The sequence below is a fragment of the Gobius niger genome (assembly GCF_951799975.1).
Source record: "Gobius niger genome assembly, chromosome: 13".
In the NCBI taxonomy this organism is placed as follows: Eukaryota; Metazoa; Chordata; class Actinopteri; order Gobiiformes; family Gobiidae; genus Gobius; species Gobius niger.
The window spans coordinates 11,503,393-11,529,584 of NC_136864.1; the positions used below are offsets into that span (position 1 = coordinate 11,503,393).

At 41.4% G+C, this 26,192-nt stretch overlaps 3 protein-coding genes across 3 annotated transcripts; 2 read left to right on the forward strand and 1 right to left on the reverse strand.

Moving 5' to 3' along the window:
* Positions 1-6,283: 6,283 nt before the first annotated feature.
* LOC306972863 (apolipoprotein D-like) lies at positions 6,284-9,011 on the forward strand (the record flags this gene model as incomplete). The annotated part of the gene is made up of 5 exons (XM_079569570.1): positions 6,284-6,403; positions 6,535-6,656; positions 6,872-6,960; positions 7,592-7,821; positions 8,880-9,011. 5 exons carry the CDS (start codon positions 6,284-6,286, stop codon positions 9,009-9,011), a joined length of 693 nt encoding a protein of 230 aa, XP_079425696.1.
* A 3,922-nt stretch (positions 9,012-12,933) lies between these two features.
* On the reverse strand, positions 12,934-15,399 carry apoda.2 (apolipoprotein Da, duplicate 2; the record flags this gene model as incomplete). Its single annotated transcript, XM_079569571.1, has 4 exons — positions 15,275-15,399; positions 14,361-14,482; positions 14,194-14,279; positions 12,934-13,175 (listed from the first exon to the last, which is right to left on the reverse strand). The coding sequence occupies exons 1-4, from the start codon at positions 15,392-15,394 to the stop codon at positions 12,934-12,936; spliced, it is 570 nt and encodes a 189-aa protein (XP_079425697.1). The 5' UTR covers positions 15,395-15,399.
* Positions 15,400-18,819: 3,420 nt separating this feature from the next.
* On the forward strand, positions 18,820-21,805 carry apoda.1 (apolipoprotein Da, duplicate 1). The gene is made up of 5 exons (XM_079569007.1): positions 18,820-18,889; positions 18,955-19,087; positions 20,120-20,241; positions 20,329-20,414; positions 21,476-21,805. Exons 2-5 carry the CDS (start codon positions 18,977-18,979, stop codon positions 21,709-21,711), a joined length of 555 nt encoding a protein of 184 aa, XP_079425133.1. The 5' UTR covers positions 18,820-18,889; positions 18,955-18,976; the 3' UTR covers positions 21,712-21,805.
* Positions 21,806-26,192: the final 4,387 nt, after the last annotated feature.

The window sequence follows — 26,192 nt, forward strand, 5'->3', positions numbered from 1 at the left end:
AGATCAATAAAGGCTTATCTTATCTTATCTTAATGGAATAATGTGTATTTGTATTTTGGTGGTACATAGAAAGACATAAGACCCTTAAGGTTGGGGCTTAAGGTTAGGGTTAGAGCTCGGGTCTTATGTCTTATGACATTATGTACCACCAAAATACTAATACATATTATTCCATTGTGTATGAAGCATGTGGGTACAAGTTATTGCACAGTGTTACAGAGCACATTACATTGTACTTAAAATATATAAATAAATATATATAAAATATAAAGACAAAAACTGCACATACAGCCCCGCATTACACGTGTGATAGTCAAACCTTTAACATTCAGCTGTGCAAAAGTATGTTGTTGCAAGTGTAATGTTTCTGTGCTGCAGCAATGTCAGAATATGCACTGCACCTTTATAACACAATAGAAATACAATCTAACACTTTCTCAGGTTAAAAAAAAACTATTCAACAAGACTTTTTTTGGTTTGGTTGTCAAAAGTAGAAATAGATCATGTTTTTGGACTCACCTTTTACAGCTAAGTGCCTGCTCCGAGCGCAGACGTTGAGCCTCAAGTGCCCGAAGTGTTGTTATTGACCAGCTCACAGCGCCTTCTCCTGCACCTTTGCTCCCTGTCCTAAGCGCTGTCCTCCTCACCCTCTCGCCCGAAACTGGTGTGCAGGCTGCCACGCGCTAACTGCCTTAACTAAAAAAGACCCGTTAAACACAGATTTATTTCATCTCTATTAGCTGGCCTGATCCCCCCCCCGCAGTAAGCCGCGCCTGTCCTGACTTCACCATCCGCCACCACAAGTGTAATTACTGCAGCCGCACTCGTCCTAAACCTCTTTCAACATTTACCTCACTAATCCCTTGTTAGCACTTTAGGCCCTAGTTAAGACACCTAAATGCTTAGCTTCCTTTTCCACTGGCAAAATGGCCTCCCCTTTGCTCGACAAACCTCAGCTTTGAACAGCGGATTTGCGACCACATGCGGAGAAAGGCCAAATCGAGACGTCAACATGATCTCACACAGCTTGTTTTTGTTTTTTTTATCCAATGTCTAGATTTGCTTGGAGGACCCCGGGGGCGCCAGGTTTAGCCAAATGAAGAAAAAAAAACATGCCTGTTGTTGGGCATAATTTGGAGGGAACGCGGATAAAAGTTGTGCCGGATCATCTCCTCTTAATCTGACAGTTTGAGATTACCACAGTCCTGCACATTTCTGAGTCGTGTCGGTATTTGGAGCCCGCTGTGGAGAAGACAAACTCAAGTGGTGTAGCGTTAATAACACGCGGCTCCCCAAGCGCAGGGGGGGGCAGACCCGGGTTTTGAAATGCCTTTTGCAGGGAGCAGGAAGCACAGCACTGGCTCTACGCTTTGCTTTGTAACATTGGCAGACTATTTCTGAAGGGAGGCCATCTGGAAGAATGTGTTTATGCAAGATTCAGAATGCCTTGTGCGAGTTGTAGGGGAAGAGTCAGGATCTCTTATTAAGTTTGAATGAGTCCTTTTGTTCCTACTCTAGACGGGGCACCACAATTACACAATGAGGAGACTTGCAATCAAACAGATTTTTGAGTAAAGGAAACATGTTAATGATTCCCCAATATCGTTCTACATAGACATTATCTATCCCAAACGTTTCAGGTCGGGACCCCTGAAGTCAATCGTGATGATCCAGGACCCCCTTTGGTAAAAAGTAATTCGTAATGTAGATAATGTGAAGCAAAAACATTCAAAATCTGGTTTAATAATACGTGTTTACATTGTTTTATTTACTTGTTTACATAACTCTATGCTGTTTTCAATTAAGAATTACAGTTGTGCTCAAAGGTTTTCATACCCGGGCAGAATTTTAGATTTTTTTTTACTATTTTTCAAAGAATATGAAAGAGAATACTCATGGTTAATGATTGTGTGAAGCCATTTATGGTGAAAAAGCTGAGTTTGCTCTTTTTCAATCATAATGAAAAAAGAAAGTACCAAAAGTTTATGATCAAGACTTTACCATTAGATTATACAGAACCTTCTCCACAACTTCCATACACAAGCTGTCAGTGATGTTAAAAGGGGCAAAACACAGAACTGGAGTACGTAAACTTTGGATCAGGGTCATTTTGGTACTTTCTTTTTTCATTATGATTTCACCACAAAACTATGAGAGAAAAAAAACTTTTTGTGTTATCTTTCATATTCTTTGAAAAATTGTATCCAGGGTATCTAAACTTTTGAGCACAACTGTTCATCAATATTTTTCTTGGGACCCCCAGCTCAGTGACCGCCTGAAGAGGTCCTGACCTCAACTTCAGGAACCAATGTCTTGGAGTAAACGGACTTGACCTGAGTTACACAGGACGCAACAGCAAGAGGCAAGAGAATGTTTTTCTTTTGTGTTGAAGATGGCATTGACAACAACAAAAAGACAAAAAATAAATCCACATTGGACCAAATTTCAAAGTGATCATCCGTCCTTCAATTTTCTTTTGCTTTATCCGAGGCCGGGTCGCAGAGGCAGCAGTCTGAGCAGGAAGCCCAGACATCCCGTATAGTAAATAATAATAATAATGGCTTACACTTTGTGCTTTTCAAGCCGGTGTTACCAAGTATCTCAAAGCTCCACACTGTAGTTGTTATACATTCACAACATACTTGGTGGTGGTGAGCTACTATTAAAGTGATAGTCTGTAAGTTTCAATGTTTTACAAATCGAATAGATTGTGTATAATTGACCGCCTGGATCTGAAATTTGATGTAACATAAGTAATATTAAATAATTGTATTTTTTCAAAAGTCCTTCCCTTTGTTGATTTCAGACACTAATCAGAATCGGCGGGATACCACTTGACCAATGAGACGAGCGTTTTTGTGGCTCGTCCAATCAGGAAAGAAGAGGGAGGAGCTTGATCATTTACTTCTGAAAACTCTGTTCCTGCTTTCCTCCTTTTGAAAAGTGCTTTCTGCTTTCTGGTTAAAGAGGGGAGTAGTTTGACTATCTCTCCTCACTTTGCAAACTTACGGACTATCACTTTAAAGCTACAGCCGATACACACCACAAACACACAATCTCGTACTTCTATTTTAGTGAGGACTCTCATAGACATAATGTGTTTACTTCTAACCCCAAACCTAGCCTTAATCCTAACCCTAACCTAACTGGTCCTCACAATGTCGTAACTACAAGAACACACACACACTCACACATGTTTGTTATTCTATCTTAGTGAGGACACTCATAGACATAATGTATTAAACAGACCCTAACCCTGAACCTTAAGCCCTTAACATAAACCTAATCTTAACCCAATTCTAACCCTAACCCTAAAACCACATCTTGACCCTTAAACAGTCCTTCCAATAAGTGAGGACCACCCAAAATGTCACTTTCCAAATATGTCCTCACTCTGTTAGTTAAAAACCCCAAACGGGTCCACACAATGTCGTAAGTACAAGAACACACACACACACACACACACACACACACACACACACACACACACACACACACACACACACACACACACACACACACACACACACACACACACACACACACTAGTGGTAGGGGAAACCGGAGGAAACCTACAGGCACGGGAAGAACATGCAAACTCCACACAGAATTGAACCTGGGACCTTCTAGCTGTGAAGCACCAGCGCCAAAGGACAAAGTAATCAGCAAAAGAAAATTCCAAACCTTTTTTCCTCATTGTGAAACTTCTTCCCCCACACCTTTCAATTTCCATGTTAATTTTTCCTGGACCCTCAAAGCTTGGGGGTAACCTTAGTGAAACTGCACCAAAAAAAGTACAATTGTCTTCTGTGTAAATCAAGGAGATGTATTAAGGACTTGCAGATCATGAAGTCATTTAAACCACTAAATCAGGATTAGGTTTTGGGCTGGGATTTCTGCTCTTCTTGTGTGACCTGCGCATTAAAGAGGCACAGCGAGGTGAGTAGCTAAACGCTGGGTAAAAGCGCACGTCTTCTAATTACTGCAGGAACAATCTGCTGCAGTTTGGATCAGTCTATTTCCTGGACTCACCCCACGGTCTCCTAATCCTCCTCTGGACCCGCTGTCACAAATCCTGTTTAGGCCTTGATTAACGCTGAGTTTATGCACCAATCCTCAGAAAGAATAAACCCTCTGAGTTACTTGGCTCACTGGGCTTTGTTATAAACTGGATGACAAAGCAAATATCTCAAAACTAGACAGACTTGTTTGTATAGAGTGTATAGAGTGACAGCAGATGAAAACTTCTGAATTTGGAACTAAACTGGCAAAAATGTAGTTGATTTGAAAGATAAGTTTGTAGGATGTGCACCTAGTGGCTAAAAAGGGCACTACAACTGAACTTGGGTTGCATTTACATCTTAACCCCCGCATTAACCGAGCAGATTCTCTCCAGTTTGGCAACACTCAAGCAGAAACTTGAAAATTGCATCAAAATAGTGACAAAATCGAGATGAAAACGCAACAAAAAGCGACAAAAGAGCAACAAAAAAGTGACAAAAACGAGATGAAAATTAACCTACAATAACATATGACAACCGAAGATACAAGCATGTGACGAAAACACAACAAACAGCCACGAAAGAGCAACAAAAAACTGGAAAAAAAAAGAAAAAAAGATGCAAATGAGAATGAAAACAAAACAAAAAGTATCAACAACACAGCAACAAAGCGAGGAAAAAGATCAATTTAGATCAGTTTTGCCGGTCTTAGATCTCAAATGAGACACTGGCCTATAGGCTGTATGAAGCTTTTAGATTTGGGTAAAGCCAAAGTGGAGAAAATGTGCTCGGTTAAGGCTTGGGTTAAGAGGTTCAGCAGCAATTGAGGACATATATCCTTTCTCTATTATTCTGGAAGTTCGCGTGGGCGCCACCATGAATTGTGCCCGCCCCTTTTCTCCTATCTCTGAACATGGGACTGAAGAAGTCCAGATAAAACCAGTTACTACACGAAAACACAAAAGTCGTTTTTAGGCCGCGCAGAGAAACGGTGCAGTGTTGACATGTCGGTGCAAATGAACATTGGACATTTTACCCAAATCAATCGACCAAACATCAGATTTTAGCGGCGAACATTTTCCCTCGGTCTCCGTTTAAATGAACGGGCTTCGCGCTCGATCGGAAGTGTCAAGACAACGGAAGTGCAGCGACAAGGCAAAAAGAGGCAAAAGTGGGCGGGGCTCAATCAGGTGAACGGTTCAGTTCAGTCTCTGAGCTTTACCTGGAGGCTGCACCAATTAGGACTTGATTATGGACAAGTGCTCCGATAGTGATAGGAAAAAATACCTTTATGTTTATTTCCAAACTGATTTTTGCCAACCCAAACTGTGGAGCTCATCCTGCTTTCTCAAAACAGGAAACAACTTCTAAATCATGTAAAATAATTGTATGACTGTGTGAATGAATCGACATTACAATCGGTTTAATGAAGCTGACGTATCTCTGCTGATCTCCATGGCAACGCAGGACACTGGAGGATAACAGACAGCTTTCCATGGACTTAAAGTCGGCAGAAACTGATCAATATCTGTCTCTAAAAGGCTTGAATCACATAATTAAATCTAATTGCCATTTTTGCCAGCAGCACTTCCACACACACTGAAAGTTTCAAACATTTACACGGCATCTTTCAGTCGCCAGAAGACTCTTTATATTCCATTATGTTGGATCTGTAAGACCTTCACAGCTGCTCATCATTCATTAGCATTTTAGGCAAAGTACTTTCTCAGCTTTAAGATGTCGCTGGATTTTGTGCAGTGCCCCTTATGTAGTAATTCCTGCTTCCTCTGACAGTAAAAAAGTGAGAAACACTGGATAGATGAGCTTATTTACATTAGAAACATTATCCAATATGGAGGCCAGTGGTGTTTTTGCCACGTGACTCACAAATATCGCTTGTTATCAGTAAAACCTATTCTCAGGAAAACATAAATCTCATGTACATTTATTGTTATATAGTTATGTTAAGTCATTATATTTCATAACCTGAGAGGCCATTTCAGCTCAGATGTTGAGTTGTGTAACAAATATCTTACACGACCTCTTATCTGTTTTCGAGGGTCTTGACCAGGTGCCAGTTTTCGCACGTTTTTTCCTCAAAACAGTCAACGTCAATACAACCTATGAGCCTTTGCATCAGTATATAAACTCTACAGGTCCCATGCTCTACACGGCGCCACAGTACCACAGGTGAGGACACGTCTGCTGCTCTTGTTAACGGCATCAGTTGTTAGTGATGATACAATGATCGCTTTCTGTATTCTTCCCAGGTTGTTGGAAACATGAACGCTCTTCAGGTGATCTCTCTGGCTCTGCTGTCCGTCATGGCGGCTCAGGCTCAGGTCATCATGCCCGGGAGGTGCCCCCAGCCCGCCGTGCAGAAGGACTTTGACGCTGCCAGGGTGAGGATGAATTAATGATAATAAGCTCCTATATATGCAGGGGCTACAGAAGGTTAATCTGATCCAAAACGAAATAGGTTCAGTAATCAATCACATGTTTTGTGTAATAAAACGATAATTCTTCTGTGCAGTATCTGGGCACATGGTTCGACATCATGAAGCTGCCACACAGTTTCCAGAAGGGCGAGTGCAGCACCGCCACCTACAGCCTGCAGAGTCCCGGGGTGGTGGGCGTCCTTAATACAGAGATTCTGTGAGTATACGGGGCAGTCATAAGTCTCAGTTTTAGTCAGACTTACTGTCATTTCTACCATATGTAAAGCTCATGCAGAAAATCTAATTACTCTCAACTCCAAAGTAATACAAATAACATATGATGTAAGACTGTGTAGGCCAGTAAGGAGCAGTAGATGGAGGGAAGGGGAGAGCTCAGCCAGTGTTCATTGTTTGCCTGTTTTCTCCTTTCAGCGCCGATGGAACCGTCAACAGCATCAGTGGATCTGCTACTGCCAAGGACCCCTCTGAGCCCGCCAAGCTTTCCGTCACTTTCTTTGAGAGTAAGAAAACTGCACAGACATATCATGCAAAAGCAAACATGACTTTTAACCCTCTTTTCACCATGTCGTGACATTGTTCTGTTCTAAAAAACAAAACAACCATACTTGGAGTAGTATTTCACTTCATCCACACAGTTTAGAGGGGAATCCTGTTCACTGTAATTGTTCCTTCCTGGTTATCTTCTTCTGCTGCTCGGATTTATCCTTGGCTTTATTGTATAATAGGAGAAATACTTTGAAATCCTACTTCCACATTTTAAAGCACATAATCCAGCATTGGGTCCAAAGTGTCTACACTGCAACACCATGGAGTTGCCACTTTGTTGAATGAAAGAAAAAGTTTATCCCCATTTATCCCAAAGTCATTCCCACTGCTGCCTTCAGGGGGAGCTCCAGACAAGCTCCTCACCAGCCCTGTGGCCTCTGCGTTTTTGGAGCCACTGTGTTATCCTTATTTAGACATTATTTCAATGTATAAAACATATATCAGTGCTCTGGTGTGTTTTGAAACTAAATGGCAGCTACCCTTCAGTCAGTGAATGGTTTAGGTCTGATTCCCGCTGTATGTGTGTCTACAAAAGCTGTGTACCTCATCATTATTCCTCTTAACTCCCCGTCTCGCCTCCTCCAGACTCTCCTGCCGCTCCTTACTGGGTGCTGGACACTGACTACGACAGCTACTCCCTGGTCTACAGCTGCACAGACCTGGGCATCCTGCATGTGGACTTTGCCTGGATCATGAGCCGCGAGCCCACTCTCTCCCCCATCACCCTGGCTGGACTCACGGCCAAACTGGGCTCCATCGGCGTCCGTGTGGACAAACTGATCCCCACTATCCAGGACGAGGAGTACTGCGGAGCTGTGTGAAATATCTGTTGTAGTCATATCATGAAGGCTGTAATGCAATACAGATATTAAAAGCATTTCAGATTATACTGTACAGTGTGTTTTTAGTTCAGGGAGGGTTTTGAAGGAAGGGCATTTGGGCTTGTTTGTTTCAGTATTTATTGGATTGTTCCTCTGTGTGATCAAATAAATAAAAAACTTGAAATAACTGAAGCAAGTGTTGTTTTCTAAAGCGATGATGCATTTACAAAAATGTAGACATACTACATGTACAGCAGGTTCTCAATCTTTATATATATATAGTAGACCATTATGATATGCTTGGAAATATATGAATAAGCTGCTCATTATATTTATCAATGAAATCATCATGAATCATCAATCATGAAAATCACCCTAATCCTATGTAACCCTATAGCCCACAACCCTAAGCAGATTACTAATGCTTATTAATACCTTATTATTACTGAACGAGAACCCCTTAATGTAAAGCGATACCAAATTAGGTCATAGTCTAGCATAAGATAGTATTGCTGGGTTGCTGGTTCCTGAATGTAATGATGTCATCGGGCCCAGCGGGGGGCAGGAGCCAATTTTTCCTATTAACAGCATTACACTTTCACAATAGCTCAAAAGGAAATGTATGAATTACAAAAATTATCATTAATATCATTCACTGGGTCCATGATCTCTCTGTACAAGACCAAAAATTTCCTTAAAAACAAAACAATTTTTCCTCCATACAAAAGTATTGACCTTTAGAATGCTGTGATGTCACCTGCAACCCAGCAATAGGTTACATTGACTCTAGTTTTTGGTAAAAAAAAAAAGAAAAAAAGATCTATAGTGGACTAAATAGTGCTTAAACTGGGTGCACACATATCTAAAACTGAAAAACAAAAATCTAACTTGTTCTCCCTCATTGTTTTGTTTGGTCTTGTCCACCAGGTTAGTAGCCTCGCTCATGCTTGTTCACATTATTGCAAACTTTTAATGTAAATGAAGATGTATTGGTTGCATGGTTCATTTCTTCATTGTAACAACTCATTGTTTTGTTTGGTCTTGTCCGCCAGGGGTCCAAGTCGGAGTATGCCGACCGTTCAGCCTGGACCCCTGGAAAAGAGCCCTTCACGAAGCCCATTCAAGTTCCTTCATTCCATGTCACTATCAAGCTCCTCCTACTCCCCAAAACCAACACCAGCTGAACCCCATCCGACTTATCTGCTCCCCTCCATCAATTTTAGACTTTTATATATAGAAAATTTACTTGCGAAAGATAACCAAAATGCTGTTATTGCTCATTGCCACGGACCATTAATTAACAACATATTATTAGGGCAGGCGAGAGATGGACCAGTTGGAGGGCTCCCCCCTTTTCAACAGGTTCATAAACTTGTCTTTTAAAGCACTAGTATAGGTTACTTAGGTTACTAAACTGCTCACATCAACAACCTGGTTAGGGCAGCTGGGTGGGGGCACGCTGATGAGGGGGCTACTGCCCTCAACCAACAGGCCACATTACACCCTGGCTTTTTAATGCACCTCACAAAATCACTATTGCAATGGCAATGTGGCAATGGGAATGACAGCAAGAAGAAACATGATATTTTGGAGAATGCAATCACCATCATTGTTGTTAAGGTGATGGTGAAAATAGTCAAATAATATGCACCAATGATGTATGTATATGTGTGTGTGTATATATGTCTATGTATGTATGCACATATATATGTATATTATAAAAATATAAGAAATGCAATACTTAAAGAATGATGTAAATCAATAGAATGGTGACAGGGTTTTATAAGTAATGACTGGTTATGGTATTTTGTGAATGGGAAAGAAACATGAAAACAATAATAACAATAACAACCATAAATTAAAGCCGCGCGCGGCGATAAAGGCCCTCGCCCCTGGCGCACTCCCCGCTCGCTCTCGTCTCTTATGACCACCCGCTCGCTCTCGTCCCTTGCTACCACCTCCGCTCTCGTCCCTTGTGACCACTCTTCATCACACTAGGTCCTTGCGAGCCCCATGATTGAACTCGCTCATTTTGATGCGAAAATCCCTATTAAGTTGCATTATTCTGCTTTATATGTGAAAATCCCTATCAAGTTGCATTACAGTGCATTATATGCGAAAGTCTCTTTAAGTTGCATTACAGTGCATTATATGCGAAAGTCCCTTTAAGTTGCATTACAGTGCATTATATGCGAAAGTCTCTTTAAGTTGCATTACAGTGCATTATATGCGAAAGTCTCTTTAAGTTGCAATACAGTGCATTATATGCGAAAGTCTCTTTAAGTTGCAATACAGTGCATTATATGCGAAAGTCTCTTTAAGTTGCATTACAGTGCATTATATGCGAAAGTCTCTTTAAATTGCATTACTGTGCATTATATGCGAAAGTCTCTTTAAGTTGCATTACTGTGCATTATATGCGAAAGTCTCTTTAATTGCATTATAGTGCTATTGTGAAAATCCCTATGTAGTGGCATAATTGTGTTCCCTATTTTGTTGCAGAAACTGTAAAAACTGTTGAAATTGCAGAAACTCTTAAAACTGTATAAACTGTTAAAATCACAGACAGACTTCACTGTATCATAATCCTATTAAATTGCCGGCAAGAAAAGAGAAAGCATTAGAAAAGTGTCACAGCCATTTTTGAACCATTAACCTCCTACACCAAAGACAAGCTCACTATCACTGAGCTGTAGCTCCATAGTAGTTTGATCCTGATGTGCGCTACTTTTGTCTATGTTATCGAGCAGAAGTTAGTTCCCAGCATCCCACTGGAGGAGAGAGGTAGCTTCAAGTCATGCCTCCCCCATATATTTCCCCGATTGTTTTCGACATTTTCCCTAGTGTTGCCTCAATTGTTTTCCTACGATCTCCCCATTTCTAGCTCTTTAGTGTCGCATATGAAAGCGTTTTTCATGAGAGTGGGACCGTAGGTGCGGTTAAAAAAAAAAAAAGAGCAAAGGTCAAAATTGACCCAGCAATCTCATGGTTGGAAATCCAATGCACAAGCAATAACGCTACACGGGCACAGCAAATCTTATGAAACGTGCTGTACTCATGTGACAATGTGTGCAGTGGCCCATGTAAAAGGTGAAAGCAATAGAAAAGTGTCAAGGCTGTGTTTGGACTAGCAACCTCCTTCACTTGAAACATGGGCCTGATGACTGCTTGGGTTTTCTAAATTCACAGGCAGAAATTTGATCCCAGCAACACACTGGAGGGATCATTTCCCTGTTTTTAATGAGTGTGGAACCATCGGCGACGATGCATGTTCCTCCCAGAAAGTGCTGAGTCCAAAAGAAAAAAAAATGAAAAAAAGTCAAGGTCAGGATTTGATCCAGCAACCTCCTGTACACTAACCCAGCTCTCTACCAACGGAGCTACTTCGGCTGAGAAAAAAACAGCGGATGTGAAATAAATGTCATGAGAGACTGTGCACTTGTGTGTTTGCAGGAAACGGATTAACAGTTTAGAAAATAATATATTGTATCATTTTGTAATTGGGGTACATTCCTGGCTGCCCAAAGAATCGTTGAGAGGGGGTTTCAGCCCTGCAGCACCCTCGATATTGAAGTAATTATTTGGTAAGACCCATATAGTATGAGGAACACACAGAGAGACGGACAGGAAACAGTCGAATTGAACTTCCTGTTATTGTACAGTTGAGAAAAACGTGAATTTGGAGGCAAAAACGTCCAAATTAAAGCTGATGTCTGTGACAGAGGGGTAGTATAAGTATATACAAGTCCAAAAGTGTAGTTTTTGTGAAGAAAGGGGGAAATTTGGAAAACTGGCGAATTTCAGGAGAAACCTCTGACAGAAGCCAGCATGCTGCCAGGCTAAGACCTCTGGCGATTTTCACGGAGGATGGGCGGGCCACTTACAAGCCACTTTTTTATACGAATTTTTTAAGTCAAAACTTTGAGGGGGCGCCAGTGGGTCATTTTTGGTGATAGCGGCTGCGTGTGCACACCACTAGGTCCAGGTGGGGAATGTGCACGCGCGCCGGATTGGGTCCGTTCCAATCCGGCCGAGTCTGTGAAAGATATGAGGCTTTGAAATTTGCTGAAAATGGCCTCTCAGTTGCGGCCTGGTCATGACCACGCCCAATAGTTTAAAAAAAATGTAGTTGATGATTTTGAAAGCCACATGGGTTTGGGACATGTTGGCCAAAATTGGAGGCGTTCCATCGAAAACTCGGGGATCAGGGGCCAGAAGTTCAAGAGGTACGATTTTGAAGGTTTGAGGTTCGGGCCAAGATGGCCGACTTCCTGTAGCATTTAGGGCGGGGTCATAATATCATTTTTGACATGTCCTGACGTGGTCTATGTCCCTGGCCAATGTCACTTTTGTACGATGATTTTTTTTGCGACCGCTCCGCCATTGGGTCAATGTAAACTGCCTGTTTGAGGGGGCGCCACAGAGCCAACTTTTATTATTCTCTCTCGCGAACCCCACCCAAAATTAGAGCTTGCGGAGCACTACGTTTTGATCCCTGTTACTTGCATATCAGTTCACGTTTGCTACGTGAATTCTTGCGTTTTCGTCCCCCGTTAACGGTTTTAATGAGTCCCTCGCGGGACACTGCGTGTCCGTTGCTCGGGCCTAATAATAATATGTTGTAATGTGTGTTCTAACACTATTATCATCACCCCTATTGGGGACTGCAGCTGGAAAGTAAAACTAATCTTGAATTCGGGGTAGGCACCTATAAGCTTTCTTGCTTTAGCCTACTCCCTTTGAGTTTTTTCTGTTCTGTGACTATGTAATGTAAATAATGTAAACAATGTAAATATAATGACTCAAATAAATCAAATCAATCAATATTATATTATATAGTATATTCACCATAAAACTGATGAATCCACATATATTATGGACGTGATTATAATGGTAATAAATACAGTATCTCCTGTTATTATGGTGCCAAAAAAGACACAAACTGCACTTGTTTGCTCTAAATACATTTTTATCATTGCATTGCATTTCTACCACTGCTCATGCAATACTGATACTACAGTTAAATAAATCTACTACAGTTGAATAAACATGAATAAAGATACAGCCAGCACGTTTGTTTCCTGTACATTAACTTTATTGCTTTCCTCATTCCTCCATGGGGCTGCAGTAGTTCCTGTCCTGGTTGGTGGCGACCATCTTGCTGACGTCGACCCCGATGGCGGTGAGGATGCTGTGCAGCTCCTCCAGCGTCTCGTCCGGGATGGTGGGCTGGCGGCTCAGGATCCAGGACAGCTCCATCCGGAACAGACCAAAGTCCTGGCAGCCGTAGACCAGGGAGTGACCCTCGTAGTCGGAGGACAGCACCCAGTAGGGACCGGGGGGAGTGCCTGGAAAAGCATGAAATACATGACCAACGCTGGAACTGTGAGAATGCAAAATGTTACTGGCAGATTTCTTTACTTGGCTTGTCAAACTTACCCAAATATTCTTCATTTTAGGAATAATAACTTGTATTTTGAACTTGAATAAACTTTAGAAAATAATCTAATCTTAGCTGAACCTCTGTGACCACAGCCATTAATATTTCTAGTTACGCCACAATTGTTGGTTCAAATACTAGACTACTAGACTATGCTAAAAGACTATGGAAAAATATCTTATAGTGATTTTTCTGATTCTCTCGATTTACCGATTGATCTACGTTCCCGCCCTCACCTCTGGTCATGAGATTTGGGTAATGACAATGAAAGGACAAGATCACGAATACAAGCGGCCGAAATGAGTTTCCTTCGCAGGGTGTCTGGGCGCACCCTTCGAGATCGGGTGAGGAGCTCAGTTACCCAGGAGGAGCTCGGAGCAGCTGAGGTGGCTAGGGCATCTTTTTCTGACAAGTATGTGATGAGTTTGTCGATTTATGATATGAGATCAAAATGCAGGGCCAACAACAACATTTGACAAAAATGTGAATTGTTTAAGTCAATGTTCGTCTAAAATTACAGGGTTAACAGATTTTAAATGGACTGTACAGAGTTTAAAAATGTTAAAACTAAGTATTTTCATCCCCCTACATGTTCCAGCCATGTCCTAATGTGTAGAATAAGCTCAGACCTATTCCCCACAGCTGCCTCTAAAATCCTGCACTGTCACTCAAAAAGTTGTTACTGCGGGTCCGTAGTGCCGTCATGCACGATCTTACTATAGAAGCTGCAGTTACGCGTAAGACCTGAGGTGGCAGTAGTGAGCATAAAATGACCAACTTGCATCTAGTCTCTTTAAACATAACAAGAACCCATGGATATTGTTCTACCTAAACAATTTCTTACAATTTGGAAAGCCTAACTACTTATTTTAGCTGATCATTTGCTGTGCTGTTAAGTATTTGTAATGTACAAATCCTGTCATTACCATTGAAAGAGACTTGGAGCTTGGCGGGCTCCTCGGGGTCCTTGACTTTAGCACTTCCAGCGATGGAGTTAATGGTTCCATCATTCCTGAGAGAGAGACAAACATCAATGTCATGAAGTCATATTGTTGTGGCTGAAAATGCTCATTAAAGAAGGCATTGCACTGACAGCAGCTCGCTGTTGAAGACGCCGATGACTCCCGGGCTCTTCGCGCTGTAGGTGGCGGTGCCGCACTGTCCCTTCTGGAAGCTGGTGGGGAGCTTCATTATCTCGTACCACTTACCAATGTACTGCAAAGAAATGCACACCGAGGGGAAATGATCAATGGCAACCAGTGCAGAGTGTAGCTGTACAAATGGGGATTCTAGTTATTAGGTGTTGAAGTAAAAGATTTAGTAGTAGTAGTAGTTTTGCGCATTTAGCAGTAATTTTGCCTCAGTTTTCTCCGCAGCTGTTTTCACATCAGTTCAGACTTCATGTTGGCTTGGCTTTCAGCAATGACTTTCCTCATTTATTCTCTCATATGTGTTGTTTATCTGTAGCTCCAGAGTAGTCTGCACAGTGTCCATCTTTGCGCTCAGAGATCACCCATGCCATGAGTGCCATGTTGTCACAGTCAATTTCTGAATCTTTTTCCATCTGTTAACCGCCATATTTTTGGTTTGTAGCCCTACAATTTTGTTTCACTAGGAAAATTGTTCACCACAAGAGGTCTAACTCACAGCCATCATTTGCTCCATCATGAAATTTACTTAAAAAACTTACTTCATCTTTACTTTACTTACTTTACTTTTTCTCCATTGGTTTGGCTCATTTCTACATTCTTAAAACTCTAAGATCATTTGGCAAAACAGTCTTTCAGTCTTACAGTTCAGCACAACACCATGGTTCACCTGCAAAAGCTCATATCTCTCCCAAAACAGTTCCCTCATGCGTCAAAACCAAACAAACAAACCTTCTCATTTAAACAGTCAGTGCCCCCAAAGTGGCAAAGATCCTTCTCAATTGCTTTGGCTCATTTCTTGAAACATGCATTATGCTTTTAGAGGATACGTTTCTGACTCTATATGTGCTTTGTTTACCCTGCTGGAGTCGAAGTTGGCCTGGACGGCAGGTTTGGGGCATCTTCCAAACTTGAGCACCTGAGCACTGGTGGCCACAGCGCACAGCAGAGCCAGAGAGATCACGTGGACAGCCTGCATCTTCAACACCTGCAAACAATGAGAGCAGAAATAACACTGTGAAACTTAATGCAATAGTCAACTTCAAAATGAGTCAGTTCAAACCCTGCTCACCTGAGAGGGGTCAGAGCTGGATCGTGCCAAGGCGTTCAGGTTTTTATAGCCGTCCTGGACATTGTTTTGAGGGTCGATTTTTTTTTTTTTTCACCCCCTCCTCAACAGAAATATGAGAGAGTTGGCACCTGTGGCTCCTGTTTACACTGGCCCCTCGCTGAATACTCTGTGGTGATGTAATATTTCTATAGTGGGCTATTTCTAACCTCGTGTCTTCAGCCCATTCATTCATACTTTATAGATATTGGCACAAGGTTGACCTCTTTCAGCGTCAGATTTTAACATCTTTGTGCCATCCAAATCTCATACAGAGTAAAAACCAAAACCAATCAATATTTTATTTTTATCTGGATCAATGAGTATCTATCTATCTATCTATCTATCTATCTATCTATCTATCTATCTATCTATCTATCTATCTATCTATCTATCTATCTATTATCTATCTATCTATCTATCTATCTATCTATCTATCTATCTATCTATCTATCTATCTATCTATCTATCTATCTATCTAATCATTATATAAGCAGCTCAAAACAAATAGTCATCAAGGCAATCAGTGGCTTGTGAAGTGGATACAGGCTAAACAAATTCAAATTATGCATAGAATTAGTCGGTAATTTTACGTCAGTACCGTTTTTTCCGGACTATAAGTCGTACTTTGTCATAGTTTGGCTGAGGGTGCGACTTATACTCAGGTGCAACTTATATATCAAAATATGTCATTTAACATGTTTGTTATTTTCACACTGACTAGAGCGCTAGAGGGCGCTCTAGGCTTGTGTACCAGTATCTGCTACTCCTGCACTGAAAATTAAATTAAATTAAATGAAAAAATAAATTAAATGAAAAAATAAATTAAAAAAAGGGTAATCCAGCAGCAGAAAAAAAGTTTGGAGTGAGCGGGAAACTTGTGAGGGACTGGCGAAAAGTGCAGGTTACTCTTACTGCTATGAATAAAAAATAAAATGCTAGAGCTAGAGGAACGAGTTCGCAAACGAGAGCTTGAACAACATGATGCCGGGAGAGGCTTGTCAATGATGCAGTTACGCCTCCGTGCCCAGGTATCTGCCAAGGCTGGTGCGACTCATACTCCGGAGTGACTTATAGTACGGAAAATACAGTAAATCCAAACCTGATAAAGCCTCTGATAAAAGAGGTGCAAACCTGGGTGGCAGAATAATAATGAAGGGATGGCTTCTGCTTTCATACCGTTTGTTATTATATTACACCTTTACTCATCTGTGAAATGTTTTATCTGAAAAATACAGTAGTTTGTCTCGCTGAAAAAGGGTGTTGTGGCTGTTGCTGTATATACTGGTAAAAAAAAAAGTCACAGAGAGAAAAAGTATTTGTATAAACCTGTAGACATCTTTTCAAGTTTCTATGTAAGAAAAGAAAAAGCTCAGTTTTGGACTCAGCTACAGGCAAACCCATATAATAGTGACACATGTTTCATTCTTGTTTATTGCATCCATCGTGGCACGTGTTTGGACACATTTTTATGTTGTAACACTCTGAGAATTCACCTTTGGCCTTTAAATGTGTCGTTTTCTCAGGCTTGTGTACAACAGCTGCTTCTTTGGAATTATTCCAGAGTTTGTATCGGCCAAAGCAAACAGTGCCCCACTCGGATCAATGATGCCGCACAGATGCAGTGATGCAGGGTCAATCTGTGATAAACTATTGATTCAAGTTGAAAGTGACAATGCAAAATCAATTTAATGTGGAATTCCTCCTCTGTGACGCTGCTTTATGTTGTACACAGTTGATCGTAATCCAAAGTCAATGAGTTATGGCTATTCTGGCATTATGGAGCCCCTCACGATTTCGCAAACACTTTCATGTTCTTGTTCATTAAAAAACATATGCTTTTGAAACTGTAAAAATATCCATCCTTTCTTCTTTTCAAACCACTGACCAAGTTCTGTCCACCGGAAACCCAGAGTTCAAAGCCTTTGAAGTTCTGGCTCAGTCTCTTCTATGGAGTTAAATTAGCTTTTTTGATCTTCGTCTTCTTTAACTTACTCTCTGTGGCCTGTGGCTTCTCCGGCAGCTCATGTTGTGTGACTTTGGATTGGGAGTGAAAATGCTCATCTACAATGAGGCTGCGTGATGTGCTCCATCATGAAATTTACTTAAAACTTACTTCATCTTTACTTTACTTAAAGCAGTACTAAGTAACTCATGCCCCTAGAGGCCATAAGCACCACTGCAGGTGTCGTAGCATGTTGCGTTTTTTTAAAAAATTAATTGTCCATGAGAGTAAATACTACGCTGACAGAAAAGACAAAGGGAGAGAAGGATATTGTACATCCAATTACACAAAAATATCATTTTTTTCACTCAAACTTGGCTGTAAATACTGTTTAAGTGGTGCTAGCCCACGGTTAGCTTTGCCTGCTAGCCTGTTAGCTTCTTATTCGTGATTCCATTAGTGTGTATTGTGCCCCCGACCTGGTGCAGGGAAAGTTGCAAGTGTGGTTTTCTGGCCAGAGACACGAGGGGGAGATGAAAGACCCCCCAAATCATCCCATTAACATTTGTATTACCCTCAGAGGGATTTATTAAGGTACAACTTATCTAGTATTGCTTTAATTAAAATGTATGTGAAGTAAAAATTCCTCCATTCCATTTAAGAATATACTGTACAGTTTTTCTGCCTAGAACTGACAAAACCACACGTGACTCAGCGCAACAACAAATACAAAAGTAATTCATGTCAAAGTCAGTTGTACCAGGGGCGGAGCTCGAGGGGGGCCTCGGGTGGCACTTGGCCCCCCTTGTAGTTTGACTGGCCACCCCACCCCACCCAGGATGACTCTAAAAACTTAAAACTCATTGTCATTTATAATGGATGGGCTTAAAGTAAGAGGCACTTGATCCCCGCACTCGGTTTTAAGTGACCACCCCATTGTCCCCCACTTGGCCACCCCAGTGAAAAATGTCCAGCTCTGCCACTGCCCTGAACTCCGCTTTGAACTGCTGCACTCTGGAATTCAGTTTGGTGCTAGAAATTACCCAGTGCGTCAGCTGACCGCTCCCAAAGAACAATGAGGGTCAGTGACAAGACAATCACTTTATAAATACGGCTCAAAACAAGAGCTATACTTTCCATTTTTTGGTTCTTTTTCTATATATACTTACAAAACCAATAACAGAAAAGCTAGAAAAACCTCACCAAAAACAACACAGAAGTGGGTCTCCGTGTAGGTGGACTCCAGATTATTTGATAGCATTGCTTCCCCCCGTGACTCTAATTGACTAATGGTTTGCTTCATGTCTGAAATAAGCTGCTCACTTTACAAAGACGGCTATTGAGGAGGCGCAGTCACACAGGGCAGAGGCGCCGGACGACAGCAGCTCCATTCACAAAGCCTGAGAAACAAACCCTTAAAGGTAGGAAAGACGCAGATCCGTGGCCTTAAACCTGATATTGATTGTATATTGTCTTTTTTTTGCAGATAGTGAAGGTTGATCTGAAGTATGAAGTCCGTTGTGTTGGCTGTGCTCCTTGTCCCGTTTGTGGCGGCTCAAGTGCCACATTGGGGCCCGTGTCCGGAGCCCACTGTTCAGCCTGGGTTTACTCTTAAACAGGTAACGCCTTTATTATCACTTTTTGCTACACATATGTCAATTATTTTTGGTTTTCATGTTTAAAGTACAGCTTGAAAATGCATTATAATTGATTTTGATTGCATGGACACCTTTCTGAGCATGTAGAGGTCTGCCTTATCGAGTGAATTTGTCAATATCTTATCTTTATTTTGTGTCAAGCCTTGTTTGTATGTCCTGCTTCACACTACACAGCCACTGTACTTAAAACCTCTGAAATTACTTTGTTATATTGGTTTTCCATCTCCTATTGTCCAGTGTTAATTTCATCGACTAAAATATTTTGTCTTAATTTTAGTCAAAGTGTTATTTTGACGACTAAAATTGGACTAAAACTAAATTAAAAGTTTTTCAGGAAACTTAAACTATGACTAAAATGTCCAGATATTTTAGTCGACTAAAATAAGACTAAAATAAAAATGAAAAGGAGAGACTAAAATCAGCCAAACTTCTATTCACCGTCTGAAAGAGCCTCAGATCATGTAAATTCTCTGCCAAAGGATCAGCTCTGAGCTTTGTTCATGTGGAGCAGCTCCATGAAGCAGAGGAACAAGATTAAATATGATTATAATGAATATTATCAATGCAAAGTCAACTAAATTCGTCATAAAATTTAGTCGACTAAAACTAGACTAAAATCGAATTACATTTTCGTCAAAATACTAAGACTAAAACTAAATTAAAATATGTTGTCAAAATTAACACTGCTATTGTCACGGTATTTTCAGTCTTACTTGCCTGTCTTCGTCTCAACATAGGTCTCATGCCAAGCAATTACACAAAAAACACAAATTGTATTGAACCAAGATCCTTTTGTTTAGTTAAAAAAGTCATCCATTCACTAGATTAAGTTAGACATTATCTTGCAGCAGACAAAAGCCTTCATACCTTTTTGCTTATCGATTAAAAAAAAGCCCATTGTTTCTGCCAGTTTTCAACATAATCACTACTTTGTTCGCCTAAAATGCCAGCAACTCTAACCTCATTAGTTGAAGTTTCTTGTCTGTGCTCCAGTTCATGGGGAGGTGGTTTGAAATCGCCCGGCTGCCGGCTCAGTTTGAGAAGGGACGTTGCATCGAGACCAATTTCACCACCAAGTCAGACAGTTCCATCCGGGTGGTGAGCTCTGAGATCTTGTGAGCGCTTCTAAACACTCTAGTAACACTGTAATACTTTGGTGTTGCGCTGCATTTGATTAAACATTTGATGATTTGCCGGAATAGCAAAGGGGAGATCAAGAAAATCGAAGGCATCGGAGTGACTGAGGACATGAAGAACCCGGCCAAACTGGGCATTAGCTATTCCTATGGTGAGTGCAGCCATGTTTGATGAAGTATTAGAGCTTGTTACTTTAGGAGAGACACAGAAGCACAGGGGACAGGGGCGAATGTCCTGCAAGTAAGTTAATAGAAAATCCAATAAGTTTGATATTGAATTACAGTAATCTGATTTTGGGTCAAGCTGATGGTTCAAAATATGACGCCTAAACTGACTTAAATTGAATTATATTGTCCAAAAAGAGATAGCGGTGGGATATTTGGTTACTTTGCATAACCTAATAAAAGCAAATTTGGGAATTTTTAAGAGAAAGTTTGAAAGTCATCGGCTATAACACTTTTATTCAGCGTTTCTTGTTGTAAAGATGCAGAGTTACATCACCAGAACATTACCCACTTCGACAACAGGATTATGTGTATTCTATGTTCTACCCTTTTAATAATAATGCATCGGTTTTATATAGCGCTTTTCTGGACACTCAAAGACGCGTTACATTGCACTATTCATTCACTCCATACTTGGTGGTGGTAAGCTACTATTGTAGCCACAGCTGCACTGGGGTAGACTGACGGATGCGAGGCAACCAGTCTGCGCCATCGGCCCCTCCGAGCACCACCAACCACTCACTCACTCACTACATTCGCTAGGCTTCCTGGTGTTCCCAAACGGTCTCCCATCCAAGTACCGACCAGGCCCTTCCCTGCTTAGCTTCCAAGGTCTGACGGGATTGGGCAGAGCAAAGGCAGTATGGCCATCTTTTAACCCCCACTTTAACCGAGTGCATTTTCTCCAGTTCGACTGTATCCAAATCTAAAAGCTTCTCACAGCCTCCAGGCCAGTTCAACGCCTCATTTGAAAGCTAAGACCTGCAAAACTTATCTAAGGTTTTTCCTCATTTTTTTTTAAGAGGTTAAGCTACGACAATCAATGCAGACAAAATAAAAATCAGGGGGAGTCAAAATGTTTAAAGTATGTTATAACTAGGTTTAGAATTACAGCAGGTCTTAAAAAATATGCGGTATATATATTAAAAAGACCTCCATACAGCCCTACACACATCGCCTGTTTTGTAACTTTCCCCACTGCCCACAGTCCTGCCCTACACTCCGTACTGGATCCTCTCCACTGACTACGTAAACACGGCGCTGGTGTACTCGTGCACGGACGTCCTGCGGCTCTTCCACGTGGACTTCGCCTGGATCCTGAGTCGGACCCGCACGCTGCCCGAGGCCACGGTCCAAAAGGCGCGAGAGACTTTCGAAAACAACAACATCGACACCACGCGGATGATCATGAGCAAACAGCAGGGCTGCGACAAAGAGCTCTGAACCCGCCGGCAGAGGGCGCTGGTGTTGATGAGAAGGAGAGACAAAGCTGCATCAGTGCAAGCGTGGATGAGGATGGAAGATCAGTTTGTTTTATAGGCCTGCTTAGTTTGTTTACGATACAGTTTACTCTGTAAGCTGTGTTTACAATAGCATAATGTATTGGTTTTATAAAAGCGCTTAGAATAGAAAAGGTCTTCATTCTCATTGCAAAATGAATCGCAGCGAAATACTCTTTGCAAAACAACATAAAAAACTTTAAAAATAGGCTTGTCTACAGTAGCCTGGAATGAGAAACATAAAGCATAGAAGAGAAGATATTTGTACTTTTCAGCTGTAAGAAATAAATGCTAAACTTAAAGCATAATGTAATCATCTTCAATAAAAGCCACATAAGTCTGTCTGAACTTTTTTTTACAAATTATTTTTTAATCAGCATAAAAAAAACTTAACTTTAAACATGAAACGTTACATTTTAAATTAGAAAGATGTGAAATAAGAGCGGTGTGTGAAAAATATTAAACCAAACAGACGTCTCTGCAACATGGTTTAGAACAGGGACACATTTCCACATGTGCTTGATGATTTGCATTTTAGATGCTTTTTTTCTCACACAATCTACAAACATTGACCTTAATTTGACCTTTTACGAGAGATAGATAACATGAAGCCTTATACTTTAATAAGTTTAAGGACAAAACCAAAGTCCTTTTATTTGAAATGTCATCTTGGTTCAAACTCTCCTGGGTGAACTCCTCCAGTCACATATTACTCACGTGTTTTTGAAGCATGAGTCGCTCTGATGTTTTTAAAAAGAAAATGTTTGGAGACCCTGGTTTAGAGCCACATGCAGCTCTTACCCTGCGCTTGCTCTGAATGGTGGTCTGTTGATACTGACTGAGTCTGGCTTCGGACATGCTTTACTCCTAAATAATGGACTTTTGCTTGGCCAAAAATACTGTACCATTTCGAGAAGTATAAATAATTCTAACTTTTAATGAAAAGTTCTTCAGTTTGGTGCAGCTGGTGGCACTATACTAACATAATGACTTGCAAGTTGTAAGTTTCTCTATTTGTTTTTCTCCTTCTGTCTCACCAACAGAAAACATTTTTCAGCCTCATAATAACTGCTGGGCTTTTTAAATATTAGTGCGTCTCAAGGCCAGCTTCAGACATTGGCTGTTTACTACAACTCAGCTCATGTAAAATGTAGCCTGTGTCTCACTTTGGCATTGGTCCGTCTCTGAGATATTGATTTATCCGCCCTCGCCCAGACTTCACCGCATGCACTTTATATCATGGACAGATAAAATAAACATGTTATTTCCCCTGTCGAAAACAACACACATAATAATCCTGTTCACTTTAAAATGGACCTGTCACTGTTATATTGGGCGTATCATTGTGCCATAACGGGTACATGAATTAAGTATAAAATGAGCCTGTATAGAAAGCCTGTATTGAACATAGCCAGAGTCCGCCCCATTCTCTCTTGGGCCAACACGGAGACGCTAATGCATGCTTTCATCACCAGTCGTGTTGACTACTGTAATGCCCTGCTCTCTGGTCTTCCCAAAAAGAGTATCTCACGTCTACAACTTTTACAAACTTCAGCAGCTCGTGTCCTGACGAAGACCAGGAGGCGGGACCACATTACACCGGTTTTAGAATCGCTGCATTGGCTCCCCGTGTGTTTCAGGATCAACTTTAAAGTTCTTTTAATGGTTTTTAAATGTCTTAATGGTCTTGGTCCTTCTCATCTTTCAGAACTGCTTTTACCTTACGAACCTTCACGGCCCCTTCGCTCCTCTGGCAGGGTTCTTCCTCCGGTGAGGCGTCTTTCCAATATTACAGCCCTGGAACGACCCAGGGGCGGACTGGCCATATGTCCATTCTGGAAGAGCACAGAAGGGCCACCGATCTGGCCTCTCAATTTCCTCCTTAAGCTCTAACAGCTTTACCCAAATCTAAAAGCTTAAAAGAAAAGCATCAAAATAGCGTCGAAAACAAGGATGAAAACGGAACCAAAAAAAAAAATGTGACAAAAATGTGACGACAAAGCAATGAAAAAAGTGATGAAAAAGTAATGAAAAGCAACAAAAAACAATGACAAGAATGCGACAACAACATCACAACAAGTTACGATCACTTTTGTAAGTCTTAGCTTTCAAATGAGGCTTTACACTGTTGCTCTCCAGTCAAGAAGCCTCTACATTTGGGTAAAGCCGAACTGGAGAAAATGCACTCGGTTAAGGTTGATGGGAGGTTAACATTATGTCTTTGTGGAAGTGTGAGTCCAGAGCTGTTGTTCAGTCCCGGTCCGCCCCTGGACCGACCTGCCGGAGGAGCTCAGGCCGCAGAGAACGTTCATGTTTTTAAGAGCAGGCTCAAGACCCACCTTTTTAGCTTAGCTTTTAACTGACTAATCCAGGGGTGGCCAACCAGTCGGAGACCAAGAGCCGAAATTTTCAACCTTGATCCTGTGAAGAGCCACAAAGGCACCGACCATTACCGAGATCCCGGGGCGGTACTTTATTGTGATTAAATAGAATGTGACCGTTTTATTTAATCACAATAAACTATAACTTTATGCCTTTTTCTTTTTTTTTTAAATAATTGTGTTAGATTGAATGGTTTTACTCCTCAACAAGATTGAAATACATGTATATTAAATGACATTTTGTGTTTCCTGTTCTGAATGAGACAGAATTAGATTATTATTATTATTTTTATTTATTTTTAATGCTGGGGTGTGTTTGTATGTGGGGCCCTGCCCACTGAGCCCCCTTCTCTGATTCGCCCCTGGCCTGTGCGCTCAGTGCCTGCAGCTTTGTCCTGACTGGACTGTGCAAAGAACGCACTCTAGGCTGCACAAAGTTCATGAACTTTAACCAGGAGCCTCTGGAGGATCTGAGAGTCTGTTTTAAGTTGCATCTGTTACAGTTATAGCACGTGTGAAAGAAAAGTCATGACTTTGCGTATTTCCGCGTTACGATGTCGCGCTTCGCATCATACGCTTAATAAGAGCTCCGCTTTTTTCCATTTCCTAATTTTGATCTTTTTCTGTGAATATGTGGCCAAATTACATCAAATAAAGAGTAGCTGATCAGAAATCTGAAAAGCACAGAAGCTAATCCTAGTGCCACGATCTGCCTGCCTGTTGTTTAACCTACATCCCACTGCACGGACACCTTTTACACACTGCCTCGAAAAGGAGAGAGATACGGACTCTCATTCATGTAGAGATGGAAACATGGTCTGTAGGACGATGGTTGGATTTTTGGTCAAAGACTGTTACAGTTTAGGGAAATATTTACCAATTATTTTGCAAAGAGCCGCATTGTATTAAACATCTCTAATCATGCAAAGAGCCGCACTCTGATTGGCCAAGAGCCGCATGCGGCTCGAGAGCCGCGGGTTGGCCACCCCTGGACTAATCTATTTATTTAATCCTAATTTAAATATATATATGGGAGGTTGTGCCAGGCGTATTGTTTGTGCTTTATAAATAAAGTTTGTTGAAGTTTGATTGAAAGGAACAGCTGCTTTGGCTAACTATAAATCAATGTGTGGTACAGTGTTAATATCACAACTCCTGCTTAAGCTCTTGGATAGTTTCCCCTGTGTTCTCCGGGGCACACTGAATCCATTAGTCCGCAGCATCAGTCGTCCCGTTGGCGTCACTCCTCTGTTGCTCTCACAGCGGGACCCCACGTTTTACAGGCCCCTGAACATTCCTCATGTACCTTTTTTTACAAACCTTGTTCTAATGTAGTGCGATGTCTGTCCCCAGGCGCTCCACATCAAACGGTCTTTAGTCTTCCGCACACACGCCACACTTTCCCCCCCGTGCGCTCAGCGGGTGAGCCCCATAAGCTCTTGTTCCATTGAGATGAAGACGTGTCCGATGTGGGGGATTTATGTTTTGAAAATAAAGGTTCAGGTAAACATGTCCAGGAGCACCAACGTGTGAGAGAAATGTGCTAAACTGAGAATAGAAAAGTCTCTGAACAACATGATTCACAGGTTTAATGGAGACAGGATCAATAAATGCCAACATGATGAGGTCATACAGTGCCACAAACGCACTAATATTTGATGAAAATGCCAACAGGGAAGAAGAAATCCATGGCAGTGTTGGGGGTAACGTATTACAAAAGTAAAAAAGTCTGATCTCGATAGCGTTGCTGAACCTCGACCTGACCAACTGCAGCAGCTCCAGATCAGGACAGTTAAATCCAGGAGGTCACTTTTTTTTTCAATGCTTCCATTTGCCTTTGCCATTTGGTAAAATTGTGCAATTATACCATTTTTCCATCAGTGTGAATGGGGAGTTCTGGTCATCGCTACGATAACGCCATGAAACATATGACAAGGGTTTCATTGACTTTTTTGAGGGGAAACTACATTTTTTTACTCCCCACATACAGACGGCGTCGCGTCATAGAAGGGGGCGTGGCTTCGCCGAGGGGGAAAATAGAATC